At 40.9% G+C, this 12,711-nt stretch overlaps 1 protein-coding gene across 4 annotated transcripts in view; it reads right to left on the bottom strand.

The window, feature by feature from the left end:
* Nucleotides 1-12,711, bottom strand: part of srpk2 (SRSF protein kinase 2) — a 55,661-nt gene that overhangs the window by 7,147 nt on the left and 35,803 nt on the right. For all 4 annotated transcript variants that reach the window (XM_058408666.1, XM_058408667.1, XM_058408669.1 and 1 more), the window contains 10 exons: nucleotides 12,166-12,326; nucleotides 11,042-11,150; nucleotides 7,859-7,946; nucleotides 7,523-7,610; nucleotides 7,304-7,410; nucleotides 6,518-6,683; nucleotides 5,044-5,069; nucleotides 4,644-4,911; nucleotides 1,861-2,700; nucleotides 1,458-1,558 (listed from right to left, as the gene is read on the bottom strand). In XM_058408666.1, coding sequence (XP_058264649.1) covers nucleotides 1,458-1,558; nucleotides 1,861-2,700; nucleotides 4,644-4,911; nucleotides 5,044-5,069; nucleotides 6,518-6,683; nucleotides 7,304-7,410; nucleotides 7,523-7,610; nucleotides 7,859-7,946; nucleotides 11,042-11,150; nucleotides 12,166-12,326 — 1,954 coding nt within the window. The remainder of the gene's footprint in view (nucleotides 1-1,457; nucleotides 1,559-1,860; nucleotides 2,701-4,643; nucleotides 4,912-5,043; nucleotides 5,070-6,517; nucleotides 6,684-7,303; nucleotides 7,411-7,522; nucleotides 7,611-7,858; nucleotides 7,947-11,041; nucleotides 11,151-12,165; nucleotides 12,327-12,711) is intronic.

Genomic DNA, 12,711 nt, shown 5'->3' with positions numbered 1-12,711 from the left:
ACAGTGGGAGGAAAACGCAGAACCTGGAGGAAACCCCACACAAACATGGGAGGAACATGACAAAGCTCTACAGCATCAAGCTGAGGACCCACCATGCTGCTTTTATTTTCTGCATAAAAGTCTAAGCAGTTACCGTTTAAATAGTCTATAGCGTCAGTCATCAGCTAGTTTAGGCTTGGCTTGCATATTTCCTACTTGCCCAACAACGTTCTCCCAGTTTTACCCACTTGATTGCATTGTTTGCCCGGCAGCTCGAATTCACAAGTTTTGTTCAAACAAGTTCCTTCTAGAATCTAGAAGCTTTGCCTGCAGCTGCTGACCCACTTGTGCTGAAAGCCACCTGTCTCTGAGGCAGTTCTTCTGTTCAACAATTCTGTTAAACATCCAAACATGACATTCTGTCCATCCGAGTTGAATTTGGATGCGATTTATTTCATCCTGTCTGATTGCTTGCATTATTTTCACCATTTTCTTTTGAGCTCTTGTGAGAGTGTGGGATTTCTGATCACTTGTATTAGTTTCTCCATCCTCACAGTACTACGGTGGCCGAGAAGTGCAAAACACGATAACAAATCCGAAAACACAACGACCATTTAGACAAACCGGAAAAAGGTAGCTATTGTTTGAGAATGGAATTCTTACCTCTGATTGGATGAGACTTCTGTCACTCTAAGCTATACAGGAAGTCCAGCAGGCTGCAGCAGTAGAAAGTTGACTCACATGTATATGAACAGCTCTTATAGCGCTCCTTACATCCTTTAACCTGGAATAGTTTGGTCTTTGAAACATACCTGCGTTCTTTAGGTGTGTTTTCAGAGATGCAAGTTGATGGAAATTGTGTGGAGAAACTTTATTTCTTGTACATGTGTGGAGTTCTGCCTTCACTTTTTTTCAATAGTGCAAAATCTTTTAAAGAAAATAACAAACATATATATTTATATTTAGCAGAAAATGGAGTTCATTCAGGAAGTAGGTTCATTTTGGATATACTGACTGCGTATCATGGCGTGAAGATTAGTTTGCGGTCTCTAAAAACACACCAGGAATGTTTGGAAGGCAAAACTATTCCAGATTAAAGGATGTAAGGAGCGCTATAAGAGCAGAGCTGTGTTCATACACACACCTTCTACTGCTGCAGCTACTGCTGGATTTCCTGTATATCCTGTGTGAGTGACAGATGTCTCGTCCAATCAGAGGGAAGAATTCCATTAGCAACAACTATACCTACCTTTTCCGCTTTGTCTGAATTGTCTTCTGATTTGTTATTCTGTTTTGCCCTTCTCGGCCACCGTACAGTACCCCTGACACTGTGATGAGAAGCTCATGTTCGATAAGCACAGTGTCCACTATAACACCACATTTCATGTCCCATGTTCTGTCTGATTTATACCCCACAACACTGTAAGATGATTTGGAAGAGTTTAGTGAAATCCATCAGAAAAACCAATGCTTCTTACCACCCAGCAGGCATTGCCCAGGTCCGCTATTTTCACTCGGAGTACGTCAGCGTTGCGAGGGTCCAGAGGATTCACCAGCAGGTCAGCTGATCGTGCTTTAGCTGAGTGAAGAAGTACAGAGCTGTTAAACTAGCTGTTAGAACAATAACATAAGCACCATAAGCAAAATAAATAGACAAATAAAAATATCATGTCATTACTGTAACACTAAGACAGTACATATAAAACAAAGGATATAAATACAAAAATAAATAATAAACAAAAAAAATAAATAAATAATACACTTTAATTAATTAAAAATATTGTTAGGAAGATTGTAAATAAGATTTTAGTCTAATTTCCACCACCACCAACTATTCGGAGAAGTGAACAGATGCTGGATGGAGGTGAGTATGTGTGCCACCTTTCGGAGTGTCTCCGGTGCTGGAGGATGAGACGGTGCGGCTGCGCTCGGCATCAGGGTTCAGGTTTGTTTCTCCTTCCTCATTCTCACACTCGTCCAGGTCAGGGTCCAGTGGGAGCTCGGGGAAGCGTGGTGCTGTGGCTCGGTGTCGAGCGCCGTTACTAAGTGCTGCTGTCTCGCCGTTAAACAGCTCATAAGAGGCATCGGAGGCGTCGCGGTCAGTGACGCTGAGCTCTGACTCCACCAGCGGACACAGCAGAGGTGTGGGTGAGGGCACCAGGGGCACAACTTCTGATGGATGATTTGCGTCCAACACTGCATGACCGTTGGTTTTTAAGGTGTCGTTGTGGGTCTCTGTGGAGTTCCTAAGCTCCTGGGTTTCATCCTCTGCTTCATCGTCATCGTCGTCCTCATCGTCATCACCTTCGTCTTCGTCTTCCTCGTCGCCTTCCTCTTCTCTTCTTTCTCCTTCTTCTTTCGGCAGCTCAGGCTGTTCCTCCTTTGCACACTCGTCTGTCTTTGGTTCTGGCTTCTCATCCGAAGATACAGGTTCAAGTCTGTCTACTTCTTTTGCGTCTTCCTGATCTGCTTCAGCTTCCTGCTGTTCTGTTGCTTTCTCCTGCTCTTCCGCATCTTCTTCAGATTCTTCTCGTTCCTCCTCCTCCTCTTCCTCCTCCTCCTCCTCCTCATCCTCATTTGCAGGGTTGTTGCTCTCTTCACGTTGTGGTGTGTTGGTCTCCGTCTCCGCCGTGGGATCTTCAACATCGGGAATGTCAGTGTTGGGAGGTACTTCACAGTCCTCCTCATCTTCCTGCTGTTGTGGCTCTGGAGGAGCTGCACCTAGGATAGAGGAAAAGAGGAAGGAATAGGAGGGGGATACATAAATGAGTGGAGTTTACAGTCCTGCGTGTGTGTGTTCGCACATGGGTCTGGTACACACTGCCACACTGTGGGGGTGGAGAGGAAGTTGGAGGCTTGCCTGTCTCTGCATCAACAGACCTTAGATTCCCTCTCTTCATTTATTTCCAGTCTAGCAACACTGGACAAACACTGGACTGAAACAGAATGGATTGAAATATACACACCGGCTGGCCACTTTTTTAGGAACAACTGATTAATCAGCTGATCATGTGTCAAAAATCGATGAATAAAATCTGGCACATCTCAAGTGCTTAAGTTAATGGGAAAAATCTGATCTCTAATCTCAGTTATTTTAACCACCACATTTTTACTGGTGTCAGATGGGTTGATTTGAGTATTCCAGAAAGGGCTGATCTACTGCTTATGTCTTTAGAGTTGATGAGACAGAACAAGGGAAATAGAATGGTTCGAGCTGAGGTGACGGCTCTGGTAACTTTGAATAACCACCATGATGAGCTTAAAAGAACCATAGGCTATGATGGGCTAATCGAAGCTGGACAGTTGTGGATTAGATAACGTCGTCGGGCCTGATGAATCTCGAGTTTGGCGTCTACATGACTCCATGAACCCAGCTTTGCCTTGTCACAATGTTTCAGTCTGGTAGTGTTTCTGTAATGGTGTGGAGAATGTTGAGCATCATTTCAGTTAGCTTGTCTGAGTATGCTGCTGTTTAAGTGACTGACCATGTCTATCTTTAAGGACATCATTTACCTAATCTTATAATAGCTAAGAATATGAGCCCAAATCTTTTTCAAAAATGGTTCCATGAACATGGACTGAGTTCAGTGTACTCTAATGCAGGGGTCCGTAACCACCGGTCCGGGTCTTGAACCTGTACCCTTTATCCCCCAGGCACCAGTCAAATTGTCTGGTATCAGACCGGTCCATGGTTGGGGAACCCTGCTCTAATGGGCTTCCTAGTCAGCAGATCTAAACAGATTTCTGTAAAGCTGCTTTGTTGCAATGTCAACGATTGTTAACAACGATATACCTCTGTATATTATACGTATATACATTTGGGATGCGCTAGCTAACAAATCTGCCGCAATTTATTTGATGCAATCCTATCAAGATGGACCAGAATTTCAGAAAAATGTTTCTAATACTTTGTGGAATCCACGCTTTAAAAGGCTTTGTCCTACCAAGGTTTAGCAGACTGATTAGGAACAAGTGGCCAGTGAGCACATAATAAAGGCTAAATCCAAGATGGGTTCTAAACATGAATGAGTTGATTCCATGAAAATTACCCACATTTGTTGGCTTCATTGTTTCATAAATCAAAATTCATGGCATTTCAACAGTGCCAAAGCAGCAAGTTTTTGTGATTGTAATTATAGTGTAAATTTTAGGCATGCTGTGTGCTTTCTTAGTAATTTACCAGAGGGAAATGCAGAGGGTTTCGCCTGTTTCCACCATCATTCTGCTTTTACACTATTCAAATAAAAGGCTTAAATGGAGACTACCAGATAAATCATTAGCCTCAGTCATTAGCTAGCTGATGCTCAGCATCCTTATTCTCCAGTTGCCTAGCAACTGTGATCAGTGTTCTCGGGACCTATCGTGTGCTCGTCTTGCCACGCTGAAAGCACAAGTTCACATGTCCATGCGAGCGCACCATCAGAGCGAGCTCTTTCTAGAATCCTCTGCACTCCACCTGCAGCTGCTGACCCACTTGTGCTGAAAGCTCTCTCTCTTTGTGCTGATCGAATGCCATGGGATGGCTCTAATAATGATGGTGCAGGCAAAAATGGAAATTTATAGTGCAGAGTATGACCAATGACTAAGGGCTGTTAGAATAATAGCATAAATAAAATATATTTCAAAATATGGACACACAAATATGTCCTTCAGTGATCACTCACATGTGTGGTTGGTTAATCTAACAGGATGCTCCCTCTCTCCCTCTCCTTCCTCTTCTTCCTCTATGTCCTCCTCTTCGTCGTCCTCATCTTCACTCTCCCCGAGCGCTAGTGCAGGTCCTGGTGGTGGGTTTATCCCTTCGTTGGCTTTCTGTCTCTCGGCCTCCCTTTCTAATGCCTCTATCTCCAGCATGCGTCTCTCTAGCAGCTCCGCCTGCCGCTTTTGCTTCTTCTTCAGCTTCTTCTTCTTGTTCTTGGAGATCTTCCCCACCTGTAGGGGGCACCACATACACACACAAAGCATTACATACTCCTGCCTTTGCTTAAAGGACCAGAAGATATTTTGCTATTATTAGTTAATTAATTTAGCAGTGGTTACGTAGGGATTGTTAGTGCTACGTACCTGTTTGAGTTGGGGTGCTGTGCTCACTGTAGAGACGAAACACAAACGAGTTAAACTAGCCGTCAGGGATCATAATTTTAGTGAGCTCAATATAGTGAATATTTCGCAGTATCTAATGTATATTACATTCAGTTATGCCTAACCCAGTCGGCTAGCAACATTACGAGTAGTCTAGATTTCAAAATATTATAAAAAATGTATTCTACAGACCACCAAACATTTATATTTATATCACAGGATCTGGCATATCCTCACACATTTACACCATGTCATCTGACACACAGTACACTCAGACATTTATATCTTAGCTATGTAAGATGCTAGCAGATGTACATTGTTTACCCTTTAAAAAGAAGTCTATAAGCTTTAACCATCATGGGCAATGACGTCTATAGACAACCCTATAGTTTCCTCTCCTCCATAGCTGATCTGAGGTCAGCTGAGAATTGATCATCGCTGTGCTTGAATGTACAATTTTTCCACACTTTGGACTACAGTGGACCGTCAGGTTAACAGGATCTTACTGTTCCAATATGAATTTGGACTGGGATATAGGCTACACGGGAGGTAACAAATCTAAACCTTTAAATCTACCAAGATCCAGGTCCCAGTGTCCTCGTGTTTAGTTACAGCCTTGCTAGACCTCTCACTCTTTAACATGTTGGTTTATACAAGTGCAACATTGATAACACAATACTGTTTGTCATAAAGTCTTCAAGTACATTTCTTTTCCTTGAGATTATTCTAAAAGAGGATTTCATGGCACTTTCTGTCCTGTCTTTCTGTCCCAGTTCCACATTAAAGCCGCCGGCTATTTCTGATACCTGTCTCTCGTCATCTCTTCACACCATCATACGGGTCCCTCCCCGCACAAGGCCACAAAGGCAGCTCATCTATAACCAGCCTGTCCTTAGATACTGTCAAGGGATCAGGCTTTATTCTAGCAGAAATTATATCAAGAATGATCATAGTCTTGAATCCAAGACTTCAGTAAGGCATTTCTGCCTTACATATGAGTCAGTAGAAGAAAACCATGAGGAACTAATGTGCTATGTGTGTGAGGTTGTTGCTTTCCTGCGAACATCGAGGACAAATTCAGGTCAAGGAGTTTGTAAGTGTAAGCTACAATAGCTGGAAGTGGAAGTTTGAATATCATGAATCTATGAAGAGTATTTCTCAGAAGTCAGATCTTATCGCATTTTTACTGACTATATGACTTGTCCTGCTTAGGATTTGAACTACAGCATTACCAACTAGACTGAAAGACAAGATCATGCTGCATATCTAAGTTGTACATCAATAATGATTTCCTTTCTGAGTTTGTTCATTTCCTGTATTATTTCAACCTAATCAACTTTTACACTGATGATAAAAATAGCCTCCTTTATATGTTTAAAGTGTTTGACAGACAAATAACTGTTATTATTATTTTATCCTCTATCAGATGGTGTTTTGTAAAGAAACAGCATAATACCTGCAGATCCAGAGGGAGGAGGTGCTCCTGCTTTCTGCCACTCGGTGGCTTCGACTGCCATGCGCCGGACAAAGGCGTCATCCACACACATCAGGATGTTCTCCGGCTTGATGTCTGTGTGAATGATCTTGCACTTAGTGTGGAGGTAATCCAGACCCTGCAGGACCTGCCAATTAAACACACACAACATTCACATCACTTTGCCTGGATCAGGAATCAGCTGGGATTCATGTAGACGGGAAGCAGAAGGCTATTGTGGCAGTGAGATAAAACACTGGTCATAGTAAAGCAGTACGTCTTAAATGGGGTTCAGACCGCTGGACTGTAAAGCATAGCCGAGGGAACTGAATTTTTTAATATATATTTTTTACAGTGGTGGAAATAACAACCTACCGTTGTCAAAGAAATGATCTACATTACTTAGGTGGTATACTTGAATGGAATGAGTTTAATCCAAATCTTAAATAATAAGTAGGCCTATATACAGTAAAATGTCCACTTGGACCCAATCTGTTCATTTGGTGCAAAAGTAAAGCTTAGGGGGGAAAAAAATCACAGGGTTCTAATAAATACATGAAATATTAATTCACACATTTCATGTTATTGAAATGAATCTGCAATGAAGTAGTGTGTGAAATTTATTTCTGGCTGCAAAACATTAAAGAACCCCTGGCTTAAAGAACATCTAGATGTCTAGCATACCTAGCAACAATCCAATTCAGTACTGTTCACAGTGTATATATATATATATATATTCCAGTATTTAGTGTGTCTAGAGGCGTGTACCTGTCTGATGATGCTCTTGACGCACGGTAAAGGCAGGCCCTGATAGTTGGACTTGATGATCCATTTCAGTAGATGGTGGCCAAGGACTTCAAATACCATACATACATCTGAGAGGGTGAGTTAGGTGGAATAACACACATTTACATTCATGACACAGCTACACACACACACACACACACACACACACACACACACACGTACACAGATTGAGGAGGATACGGATTCCGTTTATCCCCGAGATCTTGAAGTCATCGATGAGCTGAACCACCATGTCTTTGTTGGGGTCAGTGGGGTCACTCTCACGTACCTGACAGACAGACATAGGCGTGTACAATTACAACACACACTCTTAAATGAGCTCCTGGGATCAAATGGCCTAAACTTTTAGCAACACATGGCGTGTCTTAAAACCTGTCATTTGACACGAGCTGCATTAGCTTAATGAAAATGATTTCTACTCCAAAGTACAAAGAACAGTGTGTTTCAATGGACCGACGAGGACACACTAAAATGATATACTGTGTATACTCTTGTACTAGTGGCCTTTTCACTCACACATCGCAGTAGCTTGATCTCGTCTAGTGCCGTCTCTGTGTAGTGCTGAGCACTCTTCACCACCTTCATCGCCACAAAGCGCTTCCCTCTGTGGACAGAACACAAGACTGTTGTACATCCAGGCTATAGCTGCTGATGAACTGAGCAAGTCTGTCTGTGTGTGTGTGTATATGTCTGGCCATATGGGATTTTTGGCTTCCAACTGTCCCAAATGGTAATCAGACTCAAAGTGCCTGAGGCTGCAAATGCACATCCTATATTCCCTCCATTACATTAATATTACTCAAATGTTATCTCAATGACATTTTCAATCCATTTTGTCTGTGTAAAACCCCTTACTGAAGTACTGCTACAACATTACAGTTTGTTGCTGTGGCCTGTTTCTTTCGGTCACCAAAATGGCAAGTGAATTTATATTAAAAAATAAAATAAAATTCCCAGAGAAGCAGATGGGGAGTCACTGGTTCCTGTACTGCCTGCACTGTATAGGTCGTTTTTATTGGGCCATCTTTATTAGGATGTAGAGAATGAACAATATGTTTCTGAGCCTTATGGCTCTGGGAGTGTGCAATACAGTCAATCAGAGTGGATTATTGAAAGTGTGAAACCTTTGGTAAGGAAAGCAACAGTGAATCAAAGTGTTTTCTGACAGCCAGGAGAAAGCGAGTTGGTTATCTAGGGCATTAAACACAGCAAATAATTAAATTAAAATAATTAAAATTCCTCTAATTTCCTCTAATATTCTCAAGTGTTTATGGGTGAAATTTGGTAGATATTCCAGCATCTTCCAAACCAATCTCTACCCACGACATGTGATTTTGGAAAACTAGTTAATTTTAGAAAACTAGTTCACTTAAAACTCACTTATAAAGTGTATTTGTAGTGGCAGTCAATATACATTGATGTAACATTAAAAAACAGCTCTAATCGGTTACAACAAAAGGTAATAAAAACTATAATAGTTAATAAACTATAAAAGTCAATAAAAAATCTAGAAAAATCTAGATTTCTTTGCTGTGATGTAACTGAAAATGAGTGTAAACAGCAGAGAGTGTAGTGTGAAATATTGTTGATAATTTTGGATTTTAAAACAGTTTGTGGTCATATCTTAACAATTAAAATATTCATGTGGCCATCACATGGTGAAACTCTGACATTTTCTACTTCGTGTTGTTCTGGAAACTCTTTTGCACGGATCTCAATCACAGCAAGTTGTTTTAAAGTATGTTTAACCCACAGAAGAGTAAAAGAAACACATTTAATGATTCGATTCCAATGACATTTCTCTACATTTAAAAAACCTAATCAAAACGACTGCTAAATTGTTTAAATATTATTATATATATTTTATATAATAATAATTTATATTTTATAATATTTAAATATTATTATTATTATTATTACTATTAATAATAACAACAACAACAACAATAATTGTTATTATTATTATTATTATTATTATTACTATTATTATTATTATTATTATTATTATTATTACTTTAGACTGTCATCAAAATCCACATCAGCCTCTGTCAGTTTCATCGACTAAGGGGAAAACTTCCACTGGCTAAATGCCTTGTTATTAATGTATTTTATTATGCCATTTAGACATTGTAAAAGTTTGTGCACCGAACAGAGAGTCTAAGTGCACTTCTCCATTTTGATAATGATGAGATGGAGCAGGTGCATCGTGGACATTTCTACAGCCAGGTTCTGGTAACTGAATTGATTCCATTTGCTACGGTGTGTTTGCAAAAACTTCATCAAATGATGAGAAAATTAGACTACTGGCTGACTGACATGCCAAGGTTCGAAATGAACCGAACATTTCCAAATAATATTTTGTTAAATAAGCAATATCAATCTCCCCGTGCTTGCGTGGGTTTACTCCTCCCACAGTCCAAAAACATGTACATTAGGTTGACTGGTGATTCTAAATTGCCCATAGGAGTGAGTGTGAGTGTGTGTGGTTGTCTGTCTATATGTGTGGCCCTGTGATGGGCTGGTGACCTGTCCAGGGTGTATTCCTGCCTTTCGCCCAATGTATGCTGGGATAGGCTCCAGCAGATCCCTAATTAGGAATAAAGCGGGTATAGACAATGGATGGTTGGATGGATGGAAGCAATATCAAGGTATATTATAGCAAAATCCATTTATGTTTATCAAATTTTTCTTCAAATGACTTATTACTGACGTCATTTTTCAGTCTAGTCGTCTAGAGTATATGAAGACAGGCAAATGCTGAGTGTGTGCTGTGAAATGTCACATGTTGGGTCCATATCATTATACATGTTGGACAGTCTCACAATGTTTTCCAAACCATGTCTGGCACTAACTGATGAATGATGCACTCTTGTTTAAAATGTTCTACAGAAATCCTGTCTGTTTCCTACAGAGTCTAGGAGTTTAGATTTAAGCAGTCAGCTGATTTACCAATCAATGTATAAATGCATGAGAGTAGGTCACCTGGTGACCTACTCTAGGTCCTGGTGGATACCAGTGGAGCTGAAACTAAACATAAAAAGGGATTCAGTTCCCATCTGATGACGTATAGATACTAAAAAAAGTGTCAGAAAGAGGAAATGGTTTTTGAAAATATTCCTCCACACATGGGAAGGTGGATAAAATTCTATAAAAGCACTCTTATTAATATATTCTTCTATATAAATATATCTAGTTTCGAACCAACAGGTTTTCCACTGTTTGCATTGTGTCATTTTTTCACTAGAGTAAAATATCATTAAATGGTTTGTATTTATGCTACAGATGTGGCGGATAAATATTTGGCTCTTCAAAAATACTGCAGTATCTTATTGGAAGTTTGTGACTGATTTTATCTAAATAGCTGAGTGTGTAGACTGTGTTCACTGGAAGTGTTGGTTGTACTGGTCTCCTAGGTGAAAAGACGATGTAGATAAGTTGAGTTCGGGCTGCAGTAAAATACTGAAGTGCTGAGTGTGAGTTTCCAAGTTGACATATGAGCTATTATTCTAATTGAGAGAGAGGCAAGATCTTCAAAGAGATACAGGAGTCGAAACATGACACTAGGACACAGATACAGGCATACACCAAGCTGCTGGGCAACACTGAGTCTGAGTTACAGACTGTGTGTGTGTGTGTGTGTGTGTGTGTGTGTGTGTGTGTGGTTTGCAAGGATGATGTTTTATGTGCATGAAGACTCACTGGATATCCCAACATAGCCAGACCGTAGAAAAGTGACCCCAGCCTAGCTTTCGGATCACATGGTACCTCCCATTGAACAGATCCCCTATCTTCACCGGATGGTACCCTCCTATAGAAAGAAAGAAAGAAGGAATGAAACCAAGAGAAACATGTTTAGGACAGTCTAAAAGTGGCATGTTTATTTCAACATATAGAGTTCTTCTGGGATGTACACCGATCAGACATAACATTATGTCTTAAGTTGTGTTGGTCCCTCTTTTGCTGGCAAAACAGCCCTGACCCATCATGCACTGTGTATTCTGACCCCTTTCTATCAGAACCAACATTAACTTCTTCAGCAATTTGAGCAACAGTAGCTTGTCTGTTGGATTGGATCACACGGACCCAGCCTTCGCTCCCCACGTGCGTCAATGAGCCTTGACTGTCCTTGACCCTGTCGCCGGTTCACCACTGTCCCTTCTTTGGACCACTTTTGATAGATACTGACCACTGCAGAGCGGGAACACCCCACAGGAGCTGCAGTTTTGGAGATGCTCTGATCCAGTGGTCTAGCCATCACAATTTGGCCCTCGTCATACTCGCTCAAATCCTTACGCTTGTCCATTTTTCAGGTGCTGCCTATTACATCCCACCCACTAACAGGTTATTCACTTCACCTCTCTGTGGTCATAATGTTATGCCTGATGAGTGAATATGACATGCTGTACCTGGCCTAAACTCATCTTTCTTTATCCACTGTCTGCAGAATTATAAACATAACTAATGTAGAAGCATATTATAAATATAAATGATCTAAAATCCTCTTGTCTCTGAATGTAGAGACATGATGCCTAGATTTCTGATTAACTGTCTGGCAAATTTTGTAAGTATTGCAGAACAAGGAACAATTACAGAAAGCACCAGTAGGGTGAGTGATATAAAGGAATGATAAGTAGATGACATATAGACAATCCTGAGAGGATTATAGACTTTTATCAGTATCTCTATAGAGCAGGCAGCTATCATTTACCAAGATGTTACCCAAATTGAATTTCCTTAGTTCTGCAAGTGAGACTGAGAGTGAGAGAGCAAGAGAGAAAGTGAAAGAGAGAGAGAGAGAGCAGAAGAAGAAACTTTATTAGGACCTTTGCAGTAGTCTGCCGGATCCTCCTGTTCCTCATCATCCGAGCCCAAAATCTCTTCCTCTGGTTCTGGGGGTGCGACTGGCTCAGGTTGGGGTGGTGGAGGAGGAGGAGGAGGAGGAGGAGGAGGGGGAGCGGATGGAACTTTCTGCTGTGTCTCAGGCCTGTAAGACAATAAGAACAAAAGTTAATGAGAGGGACAAACCATTTATCATTTAAGCCGTCAACTGGGCAAATACAGCACTTGTGTGTTGTAAGTGACCTCATTATTGGAAACAGCTTCATACACTAACCTATTCATAAGTCACACTATGTTCCTACGTAGCCTGCATTTTTTCACAGTGAGATAAAGTCTGTCCCTTGCTGATGGCAATCCCATAATTCTGTTCAGCAGAAGAGAGTTTGACCAGGAAAGAAGTTATGCGTATATAGAAGTTATGAGTATAACTCAAGGAACTGTGAGGAAGAGCAATAATAGTGATAATTATATCATACGGTACTGATGAATAGTGTTGACGTGGCATGAGTGGAAAAAATTGAGGGAGAGAA

This window comes from Hemibagrus wyckioides, linkage group LG14 (genome assembly GCF_019097595.1).
Source record: "Hemibagrus wyckioides isolate EC202008001 linkage group LG14, SWU_Hwy_1.0, whole genome shotgun sequence".
NCBI classification, from domain to species: domain Eukaryota; kingdom Metazoa; phylum Chordata; class Actinopteri; order Siluriformes; family Bagridae; genus Hemibagrus; species Hemibagrus wyckioides.
Note: the sequence above shows the minus strand (reverse complement) of the source record. Positions and strands in the feature narration are given on the sequence as shown.